The 25,102-nt window shown below is 51.5% G+C and overlaps 1 protein-coding gene across 7 annotated transcripts in view; it reads left to right on the top strand.

The window, feature by feature from the left end:
- The window catches only part of TBL1X (transducin beta like 1 X-linked), a 182,192-nt gene that overhangs the window by 144,979 nt on the left and 12,111 nt on the right, over positions 1–25,102 (top strand). For all 7 annotated transcript variants that reach the window (XM_074324200.1, XM_074324202.1, XM_074324203.1 and 4 more), the window contains 8 exons: positions 9,242–9,387; positions 12,148–12,427; positions 14,549–14,681; positions 15,176–15,317; positions 16,065–16,128; positions 16,242–16,339; positions 18,756–18,816; positions 22,856–22,977. In XM_074324200.1, coding sequence (XP_074180301.1) covers positions 9,242–9,387; positions 12,148–12,427; positions 14,549–14,681; positions 15,176–15,317; positions 16,065–16,128; positions 16,242–16,339; positions 18,756–18,816; positions 22,856–22,977 — 1,046 coding nt within the window. The remainder of the gene's footprint in view (positions 1–9,241; positions 9,388–12,147; positions 12,428–14,548; positions 14,682–15,175; positions 15,318–16,064; positions 16,129–16,241; positions 16,340–18,755; positions 18,817–22,855; positions 22,978–25,102) is intronic.

The raw sequence follows: 25,102 nt of genomic DNA, 5'->3' as shown, positions 1-25,102 counted from the left end.
AGGTCCTTCTGGTATTTCTCTTGGGTGCCAGCCAGAGCCGTTCCATTTGCACTAAATTCTATGTGATGGCGGGTCATCGAGAACAGGTCTGCAGTACATGAAACGTTCCCACAGCACAGTTTCCTGGAGCCAAGTGTCAGGGAATTAGGAGAGAAGGTGAGGACTAGGTCTTGAGGATTTTTATTTATTAATTGTTTTATATATAAACACCTTGAAATGTGAAGCTGATATGAACGTGTGCGTTGAGTCAGACTGCGAAATCAAAAAGCATTCTCAGCACGTGTTTCTCGGGCACAAAACATAATCCTCTGATGAGACTAACCCATCACGTCCCAAAAGAAGTGAAGCGGTAGTGAATTCGTCCCCAAAGATGAAGGTATGAGTTCTTACTCATTGACTGCTTCTAATTACGTGTGCGAGTGTCTTCCTGGGTTTGATTTATTTGGCCCAGCCACCACTTCATTACCCTTGGGCTCCCTTCCATTTTTATTTTTATCAGCACCCCCCCACCCCCACCACCTCGTGTCACCCCTGTCCCCACCCTGCGTGGAATGTGGGCATGTTTCCAGGCCGCTGCAGTTCTGTTGCAAGAGCCACGATGAGCCAGGAAATACTGACAGAGGAGAAGCTGAACCGACTCCACAGTGGCTGTTGCTGGAACGTCGATATTTGCAGAAACAAAGGAAGCGCTACGTATCAATTAGCAGTCCACGGTTTTGTTTTCAGAATGACTCTCTTGTCACATGCTTTCTCTGGAGCCAGTTAGGTGGGATGCGTGCGTTAACCCAGGGCTGTTGGGCATCCATGAATCAGAGGGCCATGCCCACAGCCACGTTCTTTGCCTCTCCCACCAGGCGGCTTTGGCGGGCGCGCGAAAATCATATTACAGACCTCCCAACCACAGGCGTTAACGTGTGCTTTCACTTCCTGTCCAATGGGGACGTCCCCACCCGGCGATTCCGCCTCGGTTGTGTTCATGAGGAACTACTCCCAGTTCCCCAGTTCCTCTTTCCTGCTCTCGTGGCTTCCTGGTTCCTGCGTGTGATAAAGCTTCTTGTGGCCACGCGGGGCGTGACGTGTCCCCTTCTCTGAGGGATTGTAAGTGACTGGGTCTTCTTTCTAGGGCACTGACCTTGCTGTGTCATCACTCAGTCACCCTTGTAAATTAAAATCCTGTGAGTTTGTTTGGGACAGTGAGGTCCTTTATTCTCTCTACATAGAATGTTAGAATTGAAAAGGAGACCTTGGAGGGGCAGCCAGGTGGCTCAGTTGGTTAGATGGGGAGCTCTGAACAACAGGGTTGCCGGTTCGATTCCCACACGGGCCACTGAGCTGTAGCCTCCATAACTGGATTGAAGACAATGAGCTGCCGGAGGGGCGGCTGGATGGCTCATTTGGTTAGAGCGCGAGCTCTTAACAACAAGGTGGTCGGTTCAATTCCCGCATGGGATGATGGGCTGCACCCCCTGTAATTAACATTGCAAACGGCAACTGGACTTGGAGCTAAACTGTGGCTTCCACGACTAGACTGAAGGACAACGACTTGGAGCTGATGGGCCCTGGAGAAACACACTGTCCCCCAATAAGAGGAAGGCGCCCGCTGAGGCGTGCTCTCTCAGTACATGAACAGAACCAAACCACATTTCTCCATCACCATCTGACTGTGTCTGCCTTCTCTGATTCCCAACACAGCTCTCCTGACGTGAGTGTCGTCGAAAGATACAATTCATTTTTGTTTGATTTTTAATACAGAAAGCACTCGGGCTCGTTTCTGCAACGTACACCTTATTATTTGCAACTTAATTTGCTGGAAAACCTAAGGTAAATGGGTGTTACTGGTTAAATGATCTTTTTCTTCTTTTAAAAGGATGCCATTGGAATCATTTAGAAATTTCTAAACCACTTTCGGTGGTATATGGGTGGAAAGCATGGACTCTGGGGTCAGCAGGCCACTTCCTGGCTGTGTGCCCTCAGAGAATTCATGTTCCTGCTCTGTGACTCGGTTTCCCCATCTGTAACATCGACTTACTAGCCAAACTCCTAGGTGGTTGGCACCGCTCTCAGCTAATTCATAAAAGTGCTGATACGCGTAGTTAGTACTTGCTTACCTTTGTATTAGTTATTGTTATTCTCAAATAATGTCATAGTTTTCTGTTCAGGTATGTACACTCGGCCAAAAGCCCTTCCTGCTGCTTTGAGACCGTCGCTTATACGATAGTCCTCTGTGTCTGGAACCTGTTTTCCTTCTGCTGTGCTGTGGTACCTAAATCCTTAATTCTTATCCTCCTCTGTATTGTCTCTTGTCCTGAAAATAGTGACGACTGGGGGTTATTCAGTTTCTCGCCACCTTTTATATCAGCCTCCCGAGTCTCTCACCCATTGTTCTAATCCATCTTGCGGGCCAGCTGCTGTACAGAGGAGCGGTGTTCTCTGGGTGCCGTAAAGTGGATCAAAATGCTCTGCTGTCTTCAGGGAGCTTCCGTTTTCTCAGGAGCTGGGAGATGCACGTGAATAAAGAGAAAGCTGCGTGCTGTGCCGCCGTATGAGGGTAGCTCGGGAAGAGAGTGGTCACTTCCTATGAGAGAACAGAGAAGGCTTCTGTGGGGGAAGATGCCTGGCTGCAGCCGTGATTGTGAATAAGGAGTCAGCAGTGGAGGAAAAGGCAATTTGGGAGCAGGGATTCTCACCCTCGTGCTACAAAAATGTTGGCCTGCTCATTCTTTGTCGTAAGAGGCTGTCCTGCGCATTGCACGATGTTTAACACGTGTCTAGTAGATCCGCCTACCTACTCGATGCCAGTAGCACGCACGTCACATACATACACACACATCATGGTGACAACAAAAATACTTCCAGAAATTGCCAAATGCCTTTCGGGGGGTGCAGGAATCACCCTCGCTTGAGAACCATGAACCCCAGTTCTTGACCACGAGACCAGAATAAGCAGAGTCACCCTATAGGAAAGCAGATGTGCGCCTTGAGGACCACACTCAGGCCAGGGGTCTTGCCCAGACCTACAGGCTCTTGACTGATTTGAGGAAGGAGAGTGCTAGGCTCTTCGGGGGTGATTCTGTGCAGTTACAGTGACAGTTTTGTGTTACATGGAGTAGCACCTGTAAAGCTTGTATGCTACTGCGTGATAACAAAGGAAGCACGGGCTGACTGTCAGGGTCCGTTGTCGTTACCATGGTAACCAGACACAGGAGAAGCGTGTTTCAGTGCCTTCGGGCTGCTGTAACACAGGCCCACAGACTGAGTGGCTTATCAACATCAAACATTTATTTCTCAGAGTTCTGGAGGCTGAGAAGTCCGAGATGAAAGGGGCAGCAGACTCGGTGTCTGGTGAGAGCCTGCTGTCTGGTTCACGGATGGCCATCTTTTCAGTGTACCTTCCCATGGGAGAAAGGGCAGAGACGCTCTCAGGGGTCTCTTCTACAAAGGCACGAATGCCATTCATGAGGACCTGGCCCTCATGACCCAATCACTTCAAAGGCCCCCACCTCCCAACCATCATCTCAGGGGAGTGGGTTTGTCTTAACCGTCCATGGCTGAAAGAAATGAAAGAGAGCATCTGGGAGGCCGTGCCATTTACGTGCATGCATGCATCTGTGTGTGGATGTGTGTATTCAGGGTTGGCACACTTTTCCTGTAAAGAAGCTGACAGTGAATATCTTCAGTTTGGTGGACCCTCCTACTCTTTCTGTTGCAGCCACTCAACTGCCCTTGTAGCATAAAAGCAGCCGTCTTCGTACAATATGTCAACTCATGGGGGTGGCTGTGTTCCAATAAAACTTTATTTACAAGTACAAGCAGTGGGCCTCTGTTTGCCTCCCCCTGATCTGGACAACTAGAAATAAACATATCATACCTGTCGGCTTTGGAGAGCTGTCAGTATTCCAAGTATGCATGTCCACTAAATACTTAATAATGATTCTGCTTTTAATGCTGCAAATTGGTGCCCTTGGTATTTATTTCAGCTGAAGAAGCAAAACCAACCACACAGCTGCCCGAGTATTACATGCCTGCTTTTCTCTGCCGAATAAGCAATATCTCTGAGGGCAGGTGGGTGATAATTTAACAGGTTTTGCTGTTGAATTAGACTTGGCAAAATGGTTCGCTGGAAAACTCAAATGGTTTGTGAAGCCATTTGTGAAAGAGGTATAGTTTAGCGGTGTCATAATTGCAGGAAACAAAGCATGTACGTGGTTTGTTTTAAATCTATTTTTATTGCCTCATTGGGTGATTCAAATTCATGTATACACTGCTTTCTTCTCTTGTGCGACTGTAGCAGCTTTTATTTCAAAAGGAAAGGAATTTAGTCTTAGAGATCTTATGCTTTATGTAAAATGGAGTGCTTATTTGAAGACATTCCCAGTTTATCATGATTATGCCTTCTTTTCTCCTTGGAAATATTAATAGTTTCCCCTCATCTGGTTATTCCGCATTACCGTGTGTCATCTGAATTCTGTCACCAGTTGCATATAGAGGGTGACTTGCTTTTCAGTGGCAAAAATCTACACATCGTGTGTAAAAGTCGAGCAGAAATGTGAGTAGAAGAGACCTGTGGCTGGTGTCCTTTGAGGGGGTTAGGCCCCCTAGGTCATTGATTCTCACCTGTGCCCCAGTCGGTTAGACAATATCTGGAGACATGTTTGGTTGTCACGACTGGGAGGAGGCAAACTAGTGGCATCTAGTGGCTGCTAAACATGGTACAATGCACGGGGCAGCGTCCCCCATAGAGAAAAAAATGATCAGTCCCTAATGTCCGTGATACCACGACTGAGAAATCCTCGGACACCACTTACTAAGTAGGTGGCAGGCCCGCTGGCTTCAGCCATGGCTCCAGGCTGGCTGAGGAGTAGATACGGGGACACTGACGCTTTGCCCTCATGGGTCTGTCATCAAGATTCTACCAGGCTCTTTCATCTCCTCCTGTTTAACACGTCCACGCCTGCCATTGGGCCGGTCCTGAGTATTTCCACCTCTGCCATTGACATTCTGTTCTTTGTTGCTACGGATCTCTCCCTCGAGTGGGAGAAGGGGTGGGTTGAAAGCTGTGGGACAGCTGAAGAGACAGAAGGTTCAGGCGCTGTACCACTCTGGTGATCTGCAAATGGATATGCTCATTAGCCTCGGGATCTGATTGGTCCGCTGGTGATGCAGGTTGGGCCAGCCCCGAAGAGAAGTATCCTGCCTGGAGGTGCCAGTCTCCGAAAATGGCACCTGGCACCACACCTTGGCACATGGCAGAGCTCCGGCCACGGGGGCCCAAGAGGAAGTGCTCACGCGTATTCCATGGACATCTCCCTGTCCCACCAGGAATGAATGTCAGAACGGGAAAGTACCCCGGCGACCTCTTCGTCCAGTGTGCTCCTTGCATGGGCGAGGAAACGTGGAAAAGTGATGTATCCACTAGTTCACGGTCGTCTCTCTAGATTCAAAGTGTCTGTGGTCCTGCTTCTCTCACATCTGATTCCTCTGTGAGCTCCTTTGGGTATTTTTATCCCCACAGCGTAGGAAAGGAAACGGAGGCCCAACCAAATAAGGTGGCCTGGCCCGGGGCCTCAGTTCCTTTGTGGTGGAGGAAAGTCAGAACCCAGTGTGCCTGTCTGCTCCTGGCATGTTCTCTACCTGGCCAGAAATCAAGAAGAAAGTCTTAAAAACAAATGAACTGAAAAAAACCATTGGTTTAGAGACCACGCATAGGTGCATTCAAAGAAATGCAACTAATGTAAGGTTAAACAAATGGGAGGCCTCGTTCCAAGTCATGTGGAACATTCCAGCAGGCGTTGATGAAGAAAGCCCAAGTCCAGTCATGATTTGCTGTCATCGCCTAAAGAAGACCCAACTCTTAATAAAGGATGTTCAAGGTCATGCTGCCCCCTTTATAGCTTTAGCCCCCTTATTCATCATTTTGCTTCAGTGGAGGGAATTCGTTCTAGCAGACAGCATCCAGCTCTCTTCTTTGCAGATGTCTCAGACTCCCGCTCCCTCAATTTGTCTGCACTGCTCCCTTCCTTTTAACAACCTTAATTGAATATCGTCATCGACACGTTCTAGAAACAGAATCGACAGCTGAAGAGCATTATCCACCGAATCATATAGTCAACATGTTGAAACCCAGATAATGAAAGGAACGAAGGCCATAGTCAAGCCTTGGGTTAGAAGTGGGTTTGCATCTGGATTTTCTTTCTTTTTTTTTTTGCAAGTTGCCTGAGCTGCAGTCATGGCTGCTGCTCATCGAAGCTGCCGGAGGTCCAGCTGGGAATGACGTTGGCCTCTCCCGAGAGAATTTAACAATCTTGGTTCCTGTGCTTGTGGCTCTTAGAGTGTAAAGTAAAAGGATGAAATCTTGGAATCACATTGTGTAGAGTTGAGATTCTCGTTCAGCCCCTCGTCCCATGTGTGAACTTTGGACGAATTATCTAGTGTCCTCCATATTTTCCCCTTTCATGTAAAACAGTAACAGCACTGACGGTGACCAGCTGCTATCTATGAAGGTTGATACAATGGGTGCAAAGTCCTGAGGTTTGGTTCTAGGCAGCTGTCAGAACATGCTATTTCTTGTGCCTTAAGTGGCGATTCGGTGGCCCGGTGTTTCTTGTGGGGATGAAGGCGGGAATGAGTGAAATGTACTGCTGTAGACTGTCTGTGTGTGTCCCTCCCCAAATGTCATATATTGAATCCTAACCCCCAGTGGGATGGTATTGATGGTGGGGTCTTTGGAGGGGTTAGGTCATGAGAAAGGAACCTCATGAATAGGTTTGGAGCCCTTATAAAGGAGACCCCAGGGAGCTCTGTCACCCCCTTCTGCTGTGTGAGACACAGATAAGACGGCCCTCTGCGGGTCAGGCAGTGGGCCCTCAGCAGGCACTGAGTCTTGACCTTCGACTTCCAGCCGTCAGAACTGTGTGAAACAAATGTGTGTTACTTACACTACTCAGTCTGTGGTGTTTTGTTATAGCAGCCCGGACAGACTAGGACATATGTATACCAAAAGCTTCACGTCTCTTCTACGGGGGCCCCGTCAAGCCCCTGAGACACTTGTCAGGAGCCTTCGCTAGCCACTGATGCTGTGCTCGGATTGAGGCAGAGATGTCCTAGGTGGTGTTTCATGGGGGGGGGGGCAAGAAGGGTGTCCCACTGCCTAAGCTTGGAGCTCAGCCCCAGCCGTAGGCGCTGAGTGAGTGACTCAGCCTGTGAGTGACCCCCACGAAATCCAGAACCTGATCCGTGAGAGGGGGAGAAGGCATTGAGGGGCGAATGCCTGCCGAGGGTTAGCGGGAGGCGTGAATGAACTCAGTCCTTGGGCAGGGCGGGGCCAAGCGTGAGCAGTGTGTAAGGGCTGGCCGTTGGTGTTTTATCATAACTGCTATGGACGGTGTCCTGCTGCAGACCTTTTCAAGATACTGCGAACCTCAGAAAAGACCATCGCCTCTAGTGTTGTTCCCATCATCCGGTCGAGGCACAAATGGAAGAAAAGGCAGGAGCCAGTGAGTGGGGTCGTCAGCCACGAAGAGTTGGGGGGGGGGAGAGAGAGAGAGACAAGAGAGAGAGAGAGAACTGTGGCCTGGAGGACACAGGGACGATTCCATGACATGGGAGGGTCTGGCCCGGAAGCACTCGATCCTGGTCCGTGTGTTGACCAGGGTTTTTCTAGTCTACACTGCCGGAAACCTGAGTGATGAAAGCTGGGAGACGTGACAACCCCGTCTAGTGTGGCTGAGACCCAGGGAATGTGGTCATTGGTTAACACGGGCTGGGTGGTTCTGTGTTGGCAGGAGTGGGCAGTGGGAATGAGGGTGGACAGAGAAAACCAAAGGAAGAGGGAAGGCCGATCATGAAGGGCCTTTGCTTCTATGCGCAGAGAGCGGGGTGGAGGGGGACCCAGTGGCGACACAGCCTGGGAGGGGTCTCCTGTGCAAAATCAGTGAGGTCGTTCGTGCCGCAAAGCAGTTGACAAGGCTCTGGGCAACGGATCGTCAAATTAGCACAGCTACCTTATTCTCTGTGAAATAAATAAACTCCATATTTCATGTATTCTTTGTAGTCAGGCAGTGGGAAACGAACAGGGTGTACTGAGGAGGGCGACAGAGGAGAGAGAGGGAAGGGAAGGGCAGTGACGCACAGAAATCTTTTCACGGAGAAACAGCGCCCTCTGGTGAGCGTGTCATTTATCGCAAAGCCTGGTTCTGTGTCCTGTCCCCTTCTCCTTTGCCTGAGCCAGCGATGGGCAATATAAACAGTGAGACAGATCAGAGCCACCGTGGGGATGCCCTTAGCCGTGCCCCACCTGTTTGGCGGGCAGGCCCATGCTACTCACACAGGTCCCCAGAGCCCCCTTCAGCCTGTCCCTAAGGACTGCAAGCTCCCGTGGGTCACCGGGTGGTAATAAGCCCCACGGGGCTGGGCTGCCTGCTTGCGGAGAACACCTGTGCCTGCCACGGCCTAGACCCCCTGCAGAGGGAGCGAGCCCCCTCCCTCCCCTGGGGAAGGTCATTGCACATTTCTGATGGCTTGCAATCTGCATCTCCTTTCCTGCCCTGCCAGGTTGCCTCCCTTTCTTAACTGAAACCGGTGTTGTCTGCACATGCCGTCACCAGCCTTCCTGCCTTTTCTCCCAACGTTTTCATTCAGGTGCCTTCACCCACCCCTTCCTGGGAGCCCTTTCAATTGCCAGGCGTTGCATTTGTCAGCAGCTTGCCGTGGAGGTGATCAGTGAGGCGTGTGGGCGGAGGGGCACAGCCAGCGGCTCTCAGCCAATGCAGAATTCCCAAGTTTTCCATAAAACAACTCAAGGCCGCGCCGATCGGTCTTTTGCTTGGCTGTTTGGCTATGCGGTTCATCCACCCGGCACTTGCCAACCCGTCTTTTCGGCTGAGGAATGGCGCCCCGTGTGCTGCTAAGCTGGGGACACAGCGAGTCTCCAGCTCTGACCTGGAAAGGAGAAAGCCTGCAGTCAGGGTTCTGTACCGGAAACACTAGCCACGGCAGACTCCATCCTGTTTTGCTTTTAATAACGCAGAGACAGCTCTACCCCATGAAAACCGTTTTTCCATCCTGTGCAAACATAGGTCTTCCTGGGTCTGCATGTCTCCCCGCACCTCGGAAGCCGGGTGTCCTCCAGCTGGTGAAGCGTGTTTGAGACCAGTGGGTCCCCTTGAGGTCCCGGTGGTCATGGCTTGCTCTTTGCAGCCCAGGCCTCACGACCCCTGGCTTCCCTCTCTCCCTCTCGCTGCAGGTTTCTCCCACTCGGCGTTCACGTTCGGGATCGAGAGCCACATCAGCCAATCAAACATCAACGGGACGCTCGTGCCGCCCGCGGCGCTCATTTCCATCCTGCAGAAGGGGCTCCAGTATGTGGAGGCCGAGATCAGCATCAACGAGGTGAGTGCCCCCAGGCGGGCGGTGCCCCGGCCCCCATGCCCGCCACCCCCGGGGACCTACCTGGCAGAGCTCAGAAAACCGGTCCCGTCCTGCAGGCTGAACCCTGAGGTCTTGGACAGGGAATGAGGATGTTTGTTTTCTCACTTGGTGTTAGTATTTTACTGGGTCAGGGGATGAGGGACTCAGAGGGAGCAAGCTGCCTGTGTCCCTTACACAGGAGTGTTTTCCACGTGTGTGCAGACTCACCGGCTGTTGGCCTGTCCTCGCAGGGCTCACAGTCCATTCCCACACCTGAAAACCACACGGGCACGCTTTCAGCTGCGTTACCCATCAGGGCGGGCGTTCACCCTGCACGTGCACAGAAAATGCTCTCCCTTCCACTTTCTCTGAGTGGCTTAGTGTCAGAGGGACCCTGAGTCCCGTTCCAGGTCTGTGTGACCGCGACAGAGGCACAGTGAGACAATCGGGGAAGCAGAGACGGTGGCTGTTGTGTTCAAGAGGGTTTCGAGCGATGGTTTCCAGATTATTGTGTTCACCGTAGAGCTGATGGCGGGAAGAATGGGACACTGTCCATTTCAATTGCGCCGATCTACTTGTATCGCCTCCCTCTTTTTAGACTGGGGCGCAGTGAGTAGCGGTCCAATTTTGCACCCATATTTCAAATGGGTGGTTTTAAATTTTTGGTTTAAGACCGCACCTCTCACCCTCCCACTTCCACCTCGTGCTTTGCTTTTGGGGTTTTCCACTGAAGAGCCTCAGGGCTTCCTGTGACCTCCATGCCTTTCTCGGCGTCCCTGTTATTTCCTCCACACTTTCCATTCTTCCTCCTGCCTTTCTTTCTCCCAGCTTGCTCCCGGCACTTTCTTCTATCCCAGACTCCCCCTTATCCTGTCATCACCCCACCCCACATAGCCAGCACCGTCAGATGTCCACGCGTGCTCTCTGCACCTCCAAATGTCCAAGGGTCGCCATCCTCGAGTGACGCCTTCCACAGGTCACACCACCCTCGGACCCATCTCCTCAGATCCTTCCAGACTTTCCTCCTTCCTTGGAACCGATCTCATCCTTACAGGCTTGTCTTATTCATCGCGTTTAACTCCACTTTGGCTTTCAAAATTTCAAAAGTATAATGTATCTTGCGTTCCGTCACGTGCGCGTTGCTTCACTATTTCCCAAAAACTGACGTCTGTAAAAACAAACACTTGACTTTCTGCCTATTTCGTCCCTGTTTCCTTTTCGTGTTTCCTTTTCTGACACTGGATGCCGGGGGTCTTCCACCGGTTCTTTGAGGCCCCATCTAGTCCCTTTTTCCACCAAACCAACATGTGGACCTCACAGGACCCTGCCAGCTCTCAGATGCTGCGATGCTGCAACTTGTTCTCCCTGCCCGCTGCCCAGTTTCCATCTCTTTCTTGTGTCACGCAGGCCTCATGCTTTCTCTTCCTTCGCAATTCAAATTCCAATACATCTAGAGGACAGTAAAAGACCCTGTGATTTGTCACTTGGTGTCCAGTCATCAAAAGTGAGACGTGTGAGTTTAAACTAGGAGGTGTTTTTATTACTCGGGGCCTTTCCTGTGGTTTGCAAAGTAGTCCCCCATTTGGGATGTGAATAGATGCTGAAGGAAGCTGCTATGCAAGCGTGCTGACCAGGTGGTCAACTCCGTGGCCAGAATCGGGATGAGGGTGGCTGATGCGGTGGCAGCTCCTTTGTTCCATGTTCCGTATTGTCTTATATTGTTTCTTTATTTCAGGTATTGTAACCAGAAGTCAGCTGGGGTGATGGTTCATTTATATACCAAAACTCGTGCGGTTCTTCCTACTTTCTGAAATAGTTCAGATTCCGAATAGAAAAGCGTGTTTGCACACCCAGCACAGACAACCCACAGGCACTGAGTTTCTTGTGACTAATACTTGGGACGCTAAGGAGAGAACGTTTCTCCTGTATCTCTAAGTGTGTATGGACGGTTTTTTTCACTGTAGATGGGAAGCAGAGACTCAAAGCAAGTTAGAAAAGAAGAATCAGAACTCATTGCTGCCGTTGTGGGTGCAGGATGGCTAGGTTTCATGCACACGCTGAGCCCAAGAAGGCTTCTCAAAGGGCATCAAATGTGCATTTGATTAAATCAGATGGGCAGATGGAGAAGGCATCAAATCCTGTTAGTGCAGGAATTTTTCATTTGGGTTCAAGGTTTCTGAAGACATGCTCTCCCGCGTTAGAAGGTGGATATTTGCAGACATCCCGCATGTCCTGGCCTCTGAGCAGGTTTCTCAGCCTCGCCTGTCCTGGCACTTGGAGGCTGGGTTGTTCTTTGTGGTGTGGGGGCCGTCCTGTGCTCGGAAGGCTGTTTAGCAGCGTCCCTGGCCTCCACCCACATGATGCCACCAACGGCTCCTGTCCCAGTTGTGACAACCAGAATGTCCCCAGGCATTGCCAGAGTCCCCTGAGGGGGCACAGTGGCCACCCCCTGTTGAAAACCACTGCGTCAGGGAGAGTACCTTTTGCATGAAACAAGGTGGAAGAGTTGAGATGTCCCTTATGCCCCAATTCAGTGTGGTGGTTACCAAATATTGGGTCTCCCCCGGGGACAGCCACTCCACCCCGTCAGGCGCCGATGCTCACCCTGGACGCTGGCTTCCTCCACCTTCCCCGCGTGCCACTGTGTCCGCACGTGTGTCCTGCAGCCGCCTCGCCTGGAGGGCGGGATGCCAGTGCCGGGAGCCACGAGGACTGATGCCGGTCCCTCGGTTTTGTCCACAGGATGGCACCGTGTTTGATGGCCGCCCCATAGAGTCGCTCTCCCTGATCGACGCTGTGATGCCCGACGTGGTGCAGACACGGCAGCAGGCCTTCCGGGAGAAGCTCGCTCAGCAGCAGGCCACGGCCGTGGCGGCGGCAGCGGCGGCCACGGCAGCGACAGCTGCCCCCGCGGTGACAACTGCTCCGGCCGCCACGGCGACAGCCGCTGTTTCCCAGCCCAACCCACCAAAGAACGGAGAGGCCACGGTGAACGGGGAAGAGAACGGAGCCCATGCAATAAGTAAGTGCGGCACGCCGGGAGCTGGGAGCTTCTGGCAGCCTCTCTCTTGCATGTGAGGCCACCGGGCTCCTTCATTCCGGGTCTGCCTGCTCTGCATCCCTGGCGTTGGCTTCCTGTTTGGCCAGAAGGACGTCACGCTCTAGGTCTTCATCAGACCCCTTAGACGTGACGTGCGTTACTCACACCTCCTAGTTTTAGGAGATCGTGCGACTTGGAGCCCTCATTTCGCACGGCAAGAAGCACCGTGTGACGACTACGGTCACACACGGTGCTTCGTTTCGGGAGGCCCCTGTCCCCGTCACCCAGCCTTCCAGGGTGAGGGTTTCTGGCCACATTGTGGCATAACAGGCACTTGTGGTTACTGAGAGGCCCCGGGAGGTGAGATCCTGTTAGGTCATCACCCAAAAGAACGCGGCAAGTAAGTCAGAGAGCTGGAATCTTTACCCAGAGAACCTGAGTGTAGGTTCATGCGTTACTTATAAATTCAGAGGGACTGCCTCCAGGTCAAAGTTCAAAGTGTGCTCATGCTTGCACGCGTGGGGGAGTGTGCACGCGTGCGTGCGTGCACATGTGTTCTGCGGTGCACATGGGTTTTCTTATTTGAAAGTGGTTTCCCTCTGAGCAGCCGTGCAGCGCCACCCGTCCTTGAGGGTTGAGTTGACCACATTGCTTGACACCTGACCCGATGGTGTCCTCGCATGCAGCCGGCTTGCCACCTGAGATGAGGCTGCAGCCCTGTCCTTACACACCAGGCACAGGCCAACAACTTCCTCAACTCGCTCCCCAGCGAGGGAGTCAGATCTAGCACGGAGTGGAAGGCCTGTGTAGGCAGTGATGCAGATAAGTGACAGGAGCTTGACTTACAGGCCAGCTGTCCAGTAAAACAAAATGCTTCCCACCAGCAGTTCCATAATCATATTCACAAGGTCCGACGTGGTGACCGGGGAACGGAGAGGAAGAAAATATGTGGCTTGGATCACAGATAGTTTATTGGTTGTCCACTCACGGGGATATAACCCGTGAGTTTTCAAAATTAAATAGGAAAAAAAAAATAATGATGATTGTTTTCCTAGTCTTCTATTACGGAAAGTACGTTGTACTTGGTGAACTTTGAGAAATGGCTGCTAGGACAGACACTTTGCAAACTTTTAAATTTGCACTGATTGCTTTTAAATCCTAAGAAACCGATGGATCATGGCCACGTGGAGAAGCGTGCGCTGTACAGCACGCCAGCAGCCCGACATATGTAGGCTGCCTTTCATCAGTCCCTGGGGGTTGGTCTTCGTACTCGGGGGCACCACCTCCCGCCTGGCACACCCTCCAGTGCTGCTCAGTGTCCCCTTTGTTTCCTGAAGTTACTATCCACACGTTGCCCCATGGCGGCTGCAACGCAGGCTCAGCCAGACCGTGCTATCTGAAGCTACGTTTCATTCTGACCATCAAGTATCATTTTTCTTCTGCTACTTATGAGGAGAAAAATAACCATTTTCAAGATGGTCCTCTGGAGGGTGGCATTTGGGGTCACCGTCACCAAGCTTACCCAGGAACCCAAAACCCAGATCCCATGATTGATTCATCTGGGGTTGGCTTCTTTGGTTAGAAAGACTGGTGGTTCTGCTTGGCTTGGAAAGTTTGGGACCCTAATAAGAAACCAGAGTCTGAGTCCCAAGGAAACAAGGGTGTTTGAAGGCAGAGGGTGGAAGGTAGTGGGCATTCTGAAAGAATGACGGCATCTACCGGTGGGAGCTTCAGAGATAAAGAGGTGACACCTCAGAGAGGAGCTCCCTGATAAAATGCCTCATTCTGTCACCAGCACACGAACCAGAACCCCCTGGCTGTTATCATCTCTGCCCACTCTTGTTCTGGTGGTGGTTGGACATTAGCCTGGCCCTGTTTATGAAGAATAAATCATCATGTTTATTCCTCTGTCAGATTTGCACACTGTCGCAGTAAAGGTCATATACTTACAAAATTCCACAAAAGCGGTGATTTAGTTCTAATCGTCACAGATGAGATTACGGAGCATACGTACAACGGTGTGTTTCCAAAATGGAAAATGCCCTGGCGGTGAGTGCCTCTTCTGTTGGTCACCCCTGCGTCTTTCCCTGTTTCCTACGACAGATAATCACTCGAAACCAATGGAAATAGACGGGGACGTTGAGATTCCGCCCAACAAAGCCACCGTCCTCCGGGGCCACGAGTCTGAGGTGTTCATTTGTGCCTGGAATCCTGTCAGTGATCTGCTAGCTTCTGGGTAAGCGTGTCAGGCTGGGGGGCGCTCCAGGGCCTGGCGGGTCTGAGAGGTAGCTCTTCTGCCTCCTGCAACATGCGCTGCCCTCTGACCTGTCGCATCTGCCCCTGTGTGCAGACCGAAGCCGGGGCACTGCATGCTGCCCTCTGGGAAGCTGACTGTGGAGCAGTCTTCATGCCAAGCCATGTGCTCAGGGGGGTGGGGACCACAGCAGACATTTAAAAATCACTCTGCACACACCTGAAACTAATATGATAGTGAACGTCAGCTCTAATTTAAAAATTAAAAATTTTTTTGTAAAAAAAGGGATTGCACCTGGAAAAATAAAGGAACGTCCTAAAATAAAATTACTTGGGGCAACAAAGATGGTGAGGAGAAAAACACAGAGAGTGAGTGGGAGAAGGGAGAAGGAAGGCCTCGTGCCAAAGATGCCTGACCTCGCCCGATGGGCAGTAGGGTGCGCCGAAAGCTGAAGGCACCTGTGTTTCCTTCTGCAGATCCGGAGATTCGACTGCAAGGATATGGAACCTTAATGAAAGCAGCAACGGGGGCTCCACGCAGCTCGTGCTGAGGCACTGTATACGAGAAGGGGGGCACGACGTCCCCAGTAATAAAGATGTGACCTCGTTGGACTGGAATGTAAGCCTCTGCCACCTCCCCGACGCTTTACCATCTGTCAGTCCCACCAGCCGCCTCGGCCAGGGCTGCGGGATGGAGCCCGTGGGTCCTACCCTCATGGGTCGTCCATTTCTGAGTGCTGACCAGGCTGGTCGGGCAGATAGCTCGCTGGGTGTTCCGTAGCCATGGCTTTCCAGCGTTTATATACGTCTGCAAGATGTGCCTGATGGTCTTATTGGGGGAGCCTGTTCTGCTGAGACATATGAGGTGCAACCAAGGAATGGTGACTTTCCACCTTGATATTTCAGTGGCAGGCATTACGTGCATTTCTACATGGGACACACACACAGAGCTCTTTATACGTTCTTCGACTTTCTCACTCATCAAGAGTGTTTCTGTACATCGTGTCATGTCATCACAAACTCTGTTCTTCTCTGTATGCAAACATATTTTTCAAAGCTCACCGAAGTCTCCAAACGTCTCCCCGTAACTTTCCGTCTTGCATTTTTAATGATGGCATCAGGGCACACGGTTGCAGTGTGCTTTCCTTGCTCCCTCGTCTGCTTGGTTGTGATGTCTCACGTTTTCATTTAAGAGCCGCGTGAGCAAAAGTAGTCATGTGGGCTTGTTGAATCTCTTAGCTGGGACCCGACCGATGGTTGGCGTGAATATTCTAGCCCCTGGGTAAGGTGAGAGGTTCTCTTTGCTTTGTTGCAACTGCCCCTCCTAAACTGTTTTTGTTGGTCTGTGTTTCTTTCTGGCCTGCAGAGCGATGGGACGCTGTTGGCTACAGGTTCCTACGACGGGTTTGCAAGAATATGGACAGAAGATGGTGAGTCTCGTGTTGGGGTCGGGGAAGAGGCGGGTTGGTGTGGAGTCGTGCAGTGAACAGACGGTGACTTTGAACTCAACATGTTTACTGTTGGTTTGTTTCTCACACAACAGGTAACCTGGCCAGCACCTTAGGCCAACATAAAGGCCCCATTTTTGCCTTGAAATGGAACAAAAAGGGGAACTACATTTTGAGTGCAGGTGTAGACAAAGTGAGTATGAACTTAAAATGCATCTTTGATCTAGAGATGATTGTTTATTTTTAACCTCTGGAGCACATTGTGGTTTCTTTGAATTGCAAGGCTTTCTGCTATCCTGTAAGAAATCAAGAAGTCTTGTTCAGTTCTGGTTTTGTGGTTTTGATCTGCCCGTTCATTCATAGCATATCATCTGTTGATGGATTAGACTGCTCTACAGACCTTTGTACAAAGCTTCTGCCGTTTATTTGCGGTATATAGCTCAGTTAAAGCCAAAAATATTTGCTCTCTGACCCTTGGCAAAAAACATTTGCTGACACCCCCGCCCCTATGCCAGAGTATAACCCTCTAGGTCAATGAATCGTTCCTTCTTTCTCTTATCTTTTAGCCAATGAGCCCTTCCTTCAGACTTGGCAGCCTAGTAGCTAATATTTAAAAAGCTGAGATGTAAAGGTTCTCATTGAGCTAGCATCGAGTTTGCCGCCAGACAGCCTAATTCAGATATTACGCGCTTTGGCTTGGGGTGGCTGCTCGTCAATACTACTGATTGGGTTGTTGAAATAACTTGCACAAATAATCACACACCTTTAATGAGCACTGTCCTCCCTGTGTTGGCCCATTCGATGGTCCAAGGTGGGAGGCAGGCCCGGGTGAGATGGACCCCACTTCACAGAGAGCCTTCCTAACTTGCCCGGGGACGCCCTGGTGGAGTGGAGGTGGGTCGCAAGTCAGATCTCGGATCGCCAGTTATGACGGCCCTTTCAAAATTCTAGAGAGGTCTTTCCTTGCTCACCTCCCTCTTGCCCCATAGGGTGTGTGTGTATTCATTACCTGATGAAGTCTTTTTACTCTACCAGCTGGTGAGCTATATGGTCAGTGAAAAGGCACATTTGCAATTCTGTTCATCTTTGGTTCATGCACCGTGGGCCATTATTAGTCAGCCGTGACAGGAAGAGTGATAGTGTGCCTGAAAGTAATACCCAGGGAGGCAGCTGACCTTCAATGGAAGCGTAACCTGAACTGGCGAAAGTCGAGTCAGGTTCTTAAGAGCTTTTGTGAAATTAATGCTTTCTTCTGTCCAGTGTATATTTAATGTAAGCGTCAACAACGTGCTACGATTGGTGATGAAATCTATGACATTGCATCAGGAGTGTGCAGGGCTTTGTATACGGGGGTGCCCAAAAATGTACGCACATTTTAAGAGATGTTAACACTTTGGTCAGCGTTGCTCAAGCAGGAGTTCGCCATCGTCAGAAGTGTCTGGACGCTGATGGGAACCACTTTGAGCACCTCTTGTCATTGTGGAGGTCACACGGGACTTGTATTCATCTTTTGTTCCCGGTATAGATGAATACAGTTTTGTCCTTTCTGAAAGTGTGTGTACGTTTTTTGGCACCCTCTGTTCTCCGCAGTGCCAGATTTGTTTGTGAGTGGCTATATTAAGAAAAGAGTTAGACTCCTCCAAACAAACCACTAGAAGGTGTTAATTGGTCTCGAGCTGACCCAACACGTACAGAACCAAGTTTCTCAGGTGCTCCGAGCATTTCCTCTGAAAATGTCTGCAGCCAACACAACTGATAACCACGTCTTCCTTAGATGAGAGCTTTATTATCATTAACGGGGGTGTACAAGTTCCAGCTCAGTTGAAAACCCCAGCTGATTAAGACCTATAACGCCAGCGGGATTCACTCAGCTGCCTCCAGCTACTACTTTTAAGTGTCTTCCCAGTATCCACAGGGTCATAAGAACTCGTGATTTACTTCATTTTCTGGGGCACGGGTCACTTTTCCCCTTAATTCTAGCCCAGTGAGTCACCCGGTGTGACTCGATACCTCTGCTCTGTCTCGTAGCCTGGGCTCTTGGAGTGACCGTCCAGGGCGTTTTCAGAAATGCCCGTTTGTGCAGCTCTTCATTTGGAAAAGTGCCAGACAGACAGTTAGATGAGCTTCGTGACAGGTTTTTCAACGGGTAGCGGGTGAGGGGGAATCCCCACCAGTTCTGGTAGTTTTCCAGGGACCACCTTCGGCGGCTGCGTCTAGTGGCAGACTCACCAGCATGTGTGGCTGCTGAGTTTGTGACATGTGGCCGTCCGCTTGGGACACGTAAAACATGCTGGGCTCAAAAGCCCCAGACGAGAAAGACAACGCCCAGTGTCTCATTAGCAGTTCTATGTTGATTCCATGTGGAAACGATCCCATCTCGGCCATCCTTGAGGGGAGTGAAACACGTCGTTAGAATTAGTTTTACCTGGATTCTTCTTTTAGCGCGCTCACTAGGAAGGCGGAAAATCTCGCATGGGGGTCCCATCCTGTCTCTGTTTGACACGGGAGAGGGGCTCACTCACTGCCTTTCCTTGTGCCACCAAGTTTCGCAGACAAGACTGGTCGAGAAGAAGAGTGACTAACCTTTTCTCTTTGTTTGCGGGCTACAGACGACGATAATCTGGGACGCCCACACAGCTGAAGCCAAACAGCAATTTCCGTTTCATTCTGGTGAGTTTCTTTGTTCTCGTTTTGTGACTCGCAAGTAAGAGGTCCGAGTCCTATAAAGGGTCCCGGGAAGTAGCCGTGAGTGTGGAGGAAGGCGTCCATGCCGTGTAGCTGGTGGGGGTGAAACCCGTTTCGTGGTCAGCGTGGCTGTTAAGGTTTGCAAGACGCAGGTGCCCCAACATCCAAAGTTTAAAAACGCAACAGTGAACCAACCATGGAGCCATGTGTTCTCCACTCTCCCGAGGGTGCTGTGCTGGGGGGTTGGGGATAGGGTCCCTGAGAGCACACTCAGTTGGCAGTGCGCTGGGAAAACTCCCAGGAGTCGCATTCACCGCTAAGTTTATTACAGCGAAAGGGCACCAAGCAAAATCAGCAAAGGAAAACGGTGTGTGGGGCGAAATCCAGCATTTGCAAAGGTCTTCTCTCAGTGGAATCACACAGGCCAGGCTGGATTGCCCCAGAAACAAGTTGTGACAGCCCACGTGAACGGTGACAGCCCATGTGCCAGGAAAACTGATTCCACACTCAGTGCCATGGGCTGGTCCCATAAACACCCTCTGCCTTGCTCATACCCAAATTGCAGACTTCCAGAAGGGAAGCGGGGGTTTGGCATAAACCATGTTGCGTGCACAGTTTAGGCACAGAAGCCTTTCCTATCAACTGATAAGGGAATGCTCGGAACCTTCTGGAAGCCCAAATCCCCAGCCTTGCCAGCAGGCCTTCCTCCAGACAACAGGTCAGCCATGCGGTGGGAGGTCTTTCCTGCCAGACGTGTAGCTACTGCTGTGGACCTACGCACGTCCCTTTATGTGTTGTGCCCACACCAGGCCGGCCACGTGGGACAGCCCAGAGTCTCGAGATTGCACTTTCTCAGATTGCCACCTGACACTTCATGCTATGTGGAACTCAGCCCTGTCGCTGCATGCAGCCTTCTAACTTAAAAACGGGCGAGCATCCCCACAATTATAGGCTGTTAGAAGAAACTAGCTGAAAGTGGACACAAGGGACAACATGCCACTTCCTTTCACAGGAAATGTCTTCCATTTAAAGGGAGTCACGGAACATCTGGGGTGAATGTTTACTATTCTGTCACATGTTCCTGAGACAGTGTTTACAAGGGGATGAGAATGTCTTTCCTGACAGGTAGTCGGGGGTGCAGCAGGTAGTTGTCACCAGGGTATCCTGGTGACAACTGGACGGGAGGGCTGACCCCAAGCACTGCCCGTCTTGGTGCCCAGTGGGGGCTGCCAGCAGCAGCCATGGGTCCAGAGGCAGCAGACTGTGAGGAAAAGTCCCCACAAAGCCTTGCCACGACTGTGAGGTGCAGACGCCAGCGTCTGTTTTCCCACCTGGTACGCCAGATACATCTGTTAGGGCTGCCAGTGAATTGTGGTAGTGGTGTGGCCCTCATATGACAGCACTGGTGACGTGGAAATGGCTGGACGCAGTACAGAATGCGTTTCCCCAGCAGGAAGTAGGCACAGCTGCAAATGCAGGCAGCTTGGGATCTCAACCTACGTAATATGTGTGTTAGACTATGTGTAACATGCAGTTTGCCACTAGTAAATACTAACCACACATTCACAGTGTGTGCAGCCATCACCGCTGTCTACTTCCAGAACATTCTGTCACCCCACGTGGAGACCCCTTACCCATGAAGAAGTTGCTCTCCATTGCCACGTACCCCAGTTCCTGGCAACCCAATCTACAAATTTTGAGAGACTGTCCTCTCCATGTCAGACGCCTGCGCTCTGGGCTCTGCACCTCCAAACTGGTAGCAAATGAGTCCAGTGGGTTTCTGTTGCAATTGGCGTAAGTGCCAAAGCGTCCCTACTTTTGTTCTCGGGAAGGTTCCAGACCCTGATTACACGAGGCGTGCCTACCCCTGAGGCCCCCAACCCCATGTTTGTTCTGTAAGGAGAGAGCAGCTCACCTGTCGTTTTGCTGCCCGCGGGGCAGACCCAGGTACCATTGCTGGGTCAGGAAGTTTCAGGTGTTCCTGGCTTTTTTTGTTTTTTTTAGTGTCAGGCAGTTGCTAAGACTGTTTAAGGCAGAGGAAGTGTGGCTCTTTTTCAAGGTGAAACACAGGTAGTGAGAGCTGTAAGGAGCAGCTTTCGGCAGCATTTTAAAAACTCCTTATCTGATGGGATGACCAATTGCCTTGCCCTGTTGGGTTCCCCCCCCCAGAGTCCTGTGGGGGGGCACCCTCAGTCTCCGTTGGCCGTGGAAAGGAACAAACTACTGATAAGCTATTCATAACACTAGTCTTTTTTCAGCAAAGGTCATGTGCTGTACGGTCCCATTTCTGTAACATTCAGGAAATGGCAGAATTGCAGAGATGGAGAACAGCTCCGTGGAGCCAGAGCTGAGGGGTGGGGTGGAGATGGCACGAGGGAGGTGTTGGGGGGACAGTCTGGCTGCTGACTGCGGTGGTGGTTACGCAGATGGGACAGCCGTCCACACACACAACCATTGGGGGGCCTGGGCGATGGCTACACGGCAGGGACTCGCTGTAATCTTGGCACGTTCCTGTAAGCATTTCAAAATTCAAAGTTGGAAAAACAAAGCAGCCTTTGTGTGCCTGGGGCGGTACTGACTGTGGGACATGTGGGCACCTGTGGGCAGGGAGGGCACACAGACCCCCCCAGCATAGCTTTGCCCTGTTACTTGTCGCTCACCCACACTGAATGGTCAAATCATGGGGGGAGCTGCACGGGTTCTGGTGCCACGGCCCAATCAGAGTGGGCCCCCCCTTTGGGTGGCAAGGGTCAGCAGACATTAGTTTTTATGGCCAGGTGCTGGGCCGGCTGCCAGACTGTCACATTTCCAAGTGCAGTAAGTGCACGCCTGGAAGGCAGGGGCTGGCCCGGGAATGCGTGATTTGGCTCGTGTGGGCTCTGCCCTCTGGCTCTCGGGACCATCATCCTGACCAAGCTGAGTGGTGAATTTCTTCACTCCGCCGGGCATGTGTGGGAAGGGTGCCAGGCACCGTGGGGCTCTCGTGAAACACGCTGCGAGGGATGTGACCCCAAAACGATGCCCTGTGATGCTGAAAAAGCCAGGGCTGTCAGCCAACTCCTTACCCACAGCTCCCACGTGGGGGTGGAGCTGGACGTGGAAGCTGATGGGGCCCATCCCTGCAGTTACCCACCTATGGAAGACACACACATGAGGAGGGCTGAGAAGGGGAAGGGGCAGACAGGTGACTAGCATATCCTCGTAAGCCGGATTCTCCTTCCAGGTCACTGCTGACTTGGCTTTAAGAAACACACATGAGACGTGACACACACTTAGGTAATGATCAGTTGATGAAAACGTGTGACCAGAGGCGTGCAGGAACTTAACCCGCTGTTTCTTCTAGAAGCAAGGAAGTGTCATGAGAAAATAAGGATGCTGAATAGTCTGATGGGGAGGGGAGGCCCCAGACAAAGGGGAGAGCCCCGTGAGATGGGGGGGGCATCACCATCCCCAAAACTCAACACAGCTCTTGGAGCCACCTGGGCCTGAGGAAGGACTCTGAGAGCATGTTGATGACAAGTCCTGAGCCCTCAGCCGAGTTGTGTCCCCCACGGGGCTCTTGTCAACTCTAGTTACCTTACATCTGCGGGAGATTGTTACATGGGGATGTCTGGAATATAGAATAGGAAATCTTTCTCCTCTCCTTTTCTCTCCTCCCTGTGTAAAACAAATCAGACCGTCAGTGATACTCATAGAAGTGGGAAGGTGTAGGAGCAGGTAGCACGTGCCGTGCCTGCTACCTCCCCTTTCTCACCTGTGCCTGGGGCGGTTTGGGGGGGATAGACTGCACACCCAGAGCCCAGGAAGTGTCCCCGACTCACTCCCTCTGGCATCTGCTCATCCCTCCAAATGTGGGAGGAGGTGGCTTTAGGTCTATGAGGGAAAGAGGCTGTGTTCACACTGGGAACCATTTTTTATCATGTTACTACCTAAGGCTCCTGGACGGTTCCTTCAACTGTCCAGAGTCAGTCGAGCCTTGCATGACTAGTAAATGCAATGTCCTTCTCTGTCCCCCGTCCCACAGCCCCTGCTCTCGATGTGGACTGGCAGAACAATACTACCTTTGCCTCCTGTAGCACAGACATGTGCATTCACGTCTGCAGACTCGGCTGCGACCGCCCGGTCAAAACCTTCCAAGGACACACAGTAAGTGCAACTTCTGACGGGGGGGACTCAAGTTCGTGAGGGTGTGCTGGGAGGTGAAAGCCGTCTCTTTTATGCCTCGGATTAAAAGATACTGTGACCGCAGACCAGATCTTCCGCAGCCCTTTGCCGCTTGGGCTGCTGTAGTATCTGAGGCTGTTGAATTAACCCACGTATGGGCAGGCAGTGGAGACAAAGCTGACCCAGATGAGCCAGGTGTCGGATTTTGCTGGAAAGAATTAAAGTAGCTGTTATACAAATGCATGAGGACATAAAGGAAAGGATGCTTGTAATGAGAGAATAGATGGGGAATGTCTGCAGAGGAAGGGAAACGTAGTCTTTAAAAAAAAACACAGTCAAATGGAAGTCTGAGAACTGAGAGGTATTATGTCTGAAATGAACATCTTAATGGATGGGTTTCACAGCACATTGGAGATTGCAGAAATAAGGCTAATTAATGGCCCTGTAGCAAGATCAGAGAAATTAGCCAGTTTACCTAAGTTTGGTGGGAAACGTCAGCATTCAATCTAAGAAGTGCAGGCGCCAGCCGACTTCTCATAAATTCCTTAGCACACGCATGAGGCTCTTGGTGGCCTTTTCGGAGCAGATCCCTGTGTCCCAAACCCCCTAGGCCAGCGCTCCTGGAAGCCCTGCTGTGTTAGAGCACCTCACCTGCACTGCCCCCCACCTTCCACTCTCTCACAACACCCCTTTCCACTAATATAACCGACATAAGTGCCATTGTCCTCAGCACTTGCTTGTTTCCTCGGTACTCACCTTTCCCAGCTGCTGTCCCCGTGGGTCCCTGCTTCTGAAACAAGGTGCTTTTCGATCATAGGCATCCATTGTCCTCTGACATCTCATTGTGGCTGTAAACTGACCCTTCTCTCCTACTTTTCTGGTCGTCATGTGTTTCTCCTCTAACCCTGGACTATGCGACCTCCCGCTGTCTCCCTCCCCACACACCACGTGGCTCTTTAAATGGGTCTTATTTGCAGCTCTGCATTCTGCACAGGACACGTGCTAAATGTAGTTGAGTCTGGTTTTTCCTGGGACCTGTGAGCTCTTCCCGGATGCTTTCTGGGAACTGGGAGTCGGGATGCAGAGGGCACGAGAGCAAGCCCCACTCTCAGGAAGCAGTTTCTGCCACCCTGGGCACTGAAGGTGGTTTGGCTGGGGACAGTCAGTGGGTGGGGCCCATCGTCACCTTCCCGGGCCCTAAGAGTTCTGTCCCTGGGTTCTGCACTTACGGTCAGAGCCACCCAAGCTGCCACTGTCCCTGTATCAGCACCTCTCATCCAGCACCAGGTTCTCTTGCTGTCCTGCTAGATCCACTTTCTCATGCACGTGTGTACACACACACACACACACACACACACACACACACACACCCCTCCAATCCAACCTTCTCTGTCCCGTGATTGACCTAGTAGCCTGGACGCCAAACTTCCTTCCTCCCTTTCTCCTGGGCCACCTGCCATTGGTGCTACATGGAACACAGATGTGGCCTTGTCACTCCCCTGCTTCACACCCTTCAAACTGTGTCCTTCACCACTAGCATGACCATAAAATTGATCATTCAAATCAGAGCACATGGGAGTGGGAGATTAATTGTGAGTGCGAAATTCCTTCACTGTTAGGCCAGGACAACAACCATGAGTGGGGGCTGTGCTGGGCACAGGGGACCCTGCAGGAAAGCCATCTGAGTGGCCCCCAAAGCCATCACCCTGCTCCCACCATTTCTCTCAGCTCACCACGCCCTGCATGCCGTCCTCACCTGCAGACTGTGGCTCCTTCGTAACCCGTGGTTCCCTTCTCCCTGGCCTAGGAGTGTATTTTTCTTCAGCCTCCAGAACTGAGTCTTGGCACCACCCGGCCCCCAGCCTGGAGGGCCGCCTGCCGTCTTTTCCTTCTGCCGCTGCAGCACTCCACGCCCACTTGCTGGAACTCTCCACTCCGCTGTGTTGCAGCATTTTGTTGACCTGGCTGTTTACTCTGGGTTTCGAGTCCCCTGCCCTCCTGGAGGATTATGTTTCTCTTACTGTTGTGTGTAATCACAGCAGTTACCTGTCTGCGTGTGTGTGTGTGCATTTAGGTCACGTCGTCTTCGGCCTGGGTCAGTCCCCAC

Source organism: Rhinolophus sinicus, chromosome X (assembly GCF_036562045.2).
Source record: "Rhinolophus sinicus isolate RSC01 chromosome X, ASM3656204v1, whole genome shotgun sequence".
NCBI classification, from domain to species: Eukaryota; Metazoa; Chordata; class Mammalia; order Chiroptera; family Rhinolophidae; genus Rhinolophus; species Rhinolophus sinicus.
The sequence above is the reverse complement of the archived record's forward strand: the minus strand, read 5'-3'. Positions and strand labels throughout refer to the sequence as shown.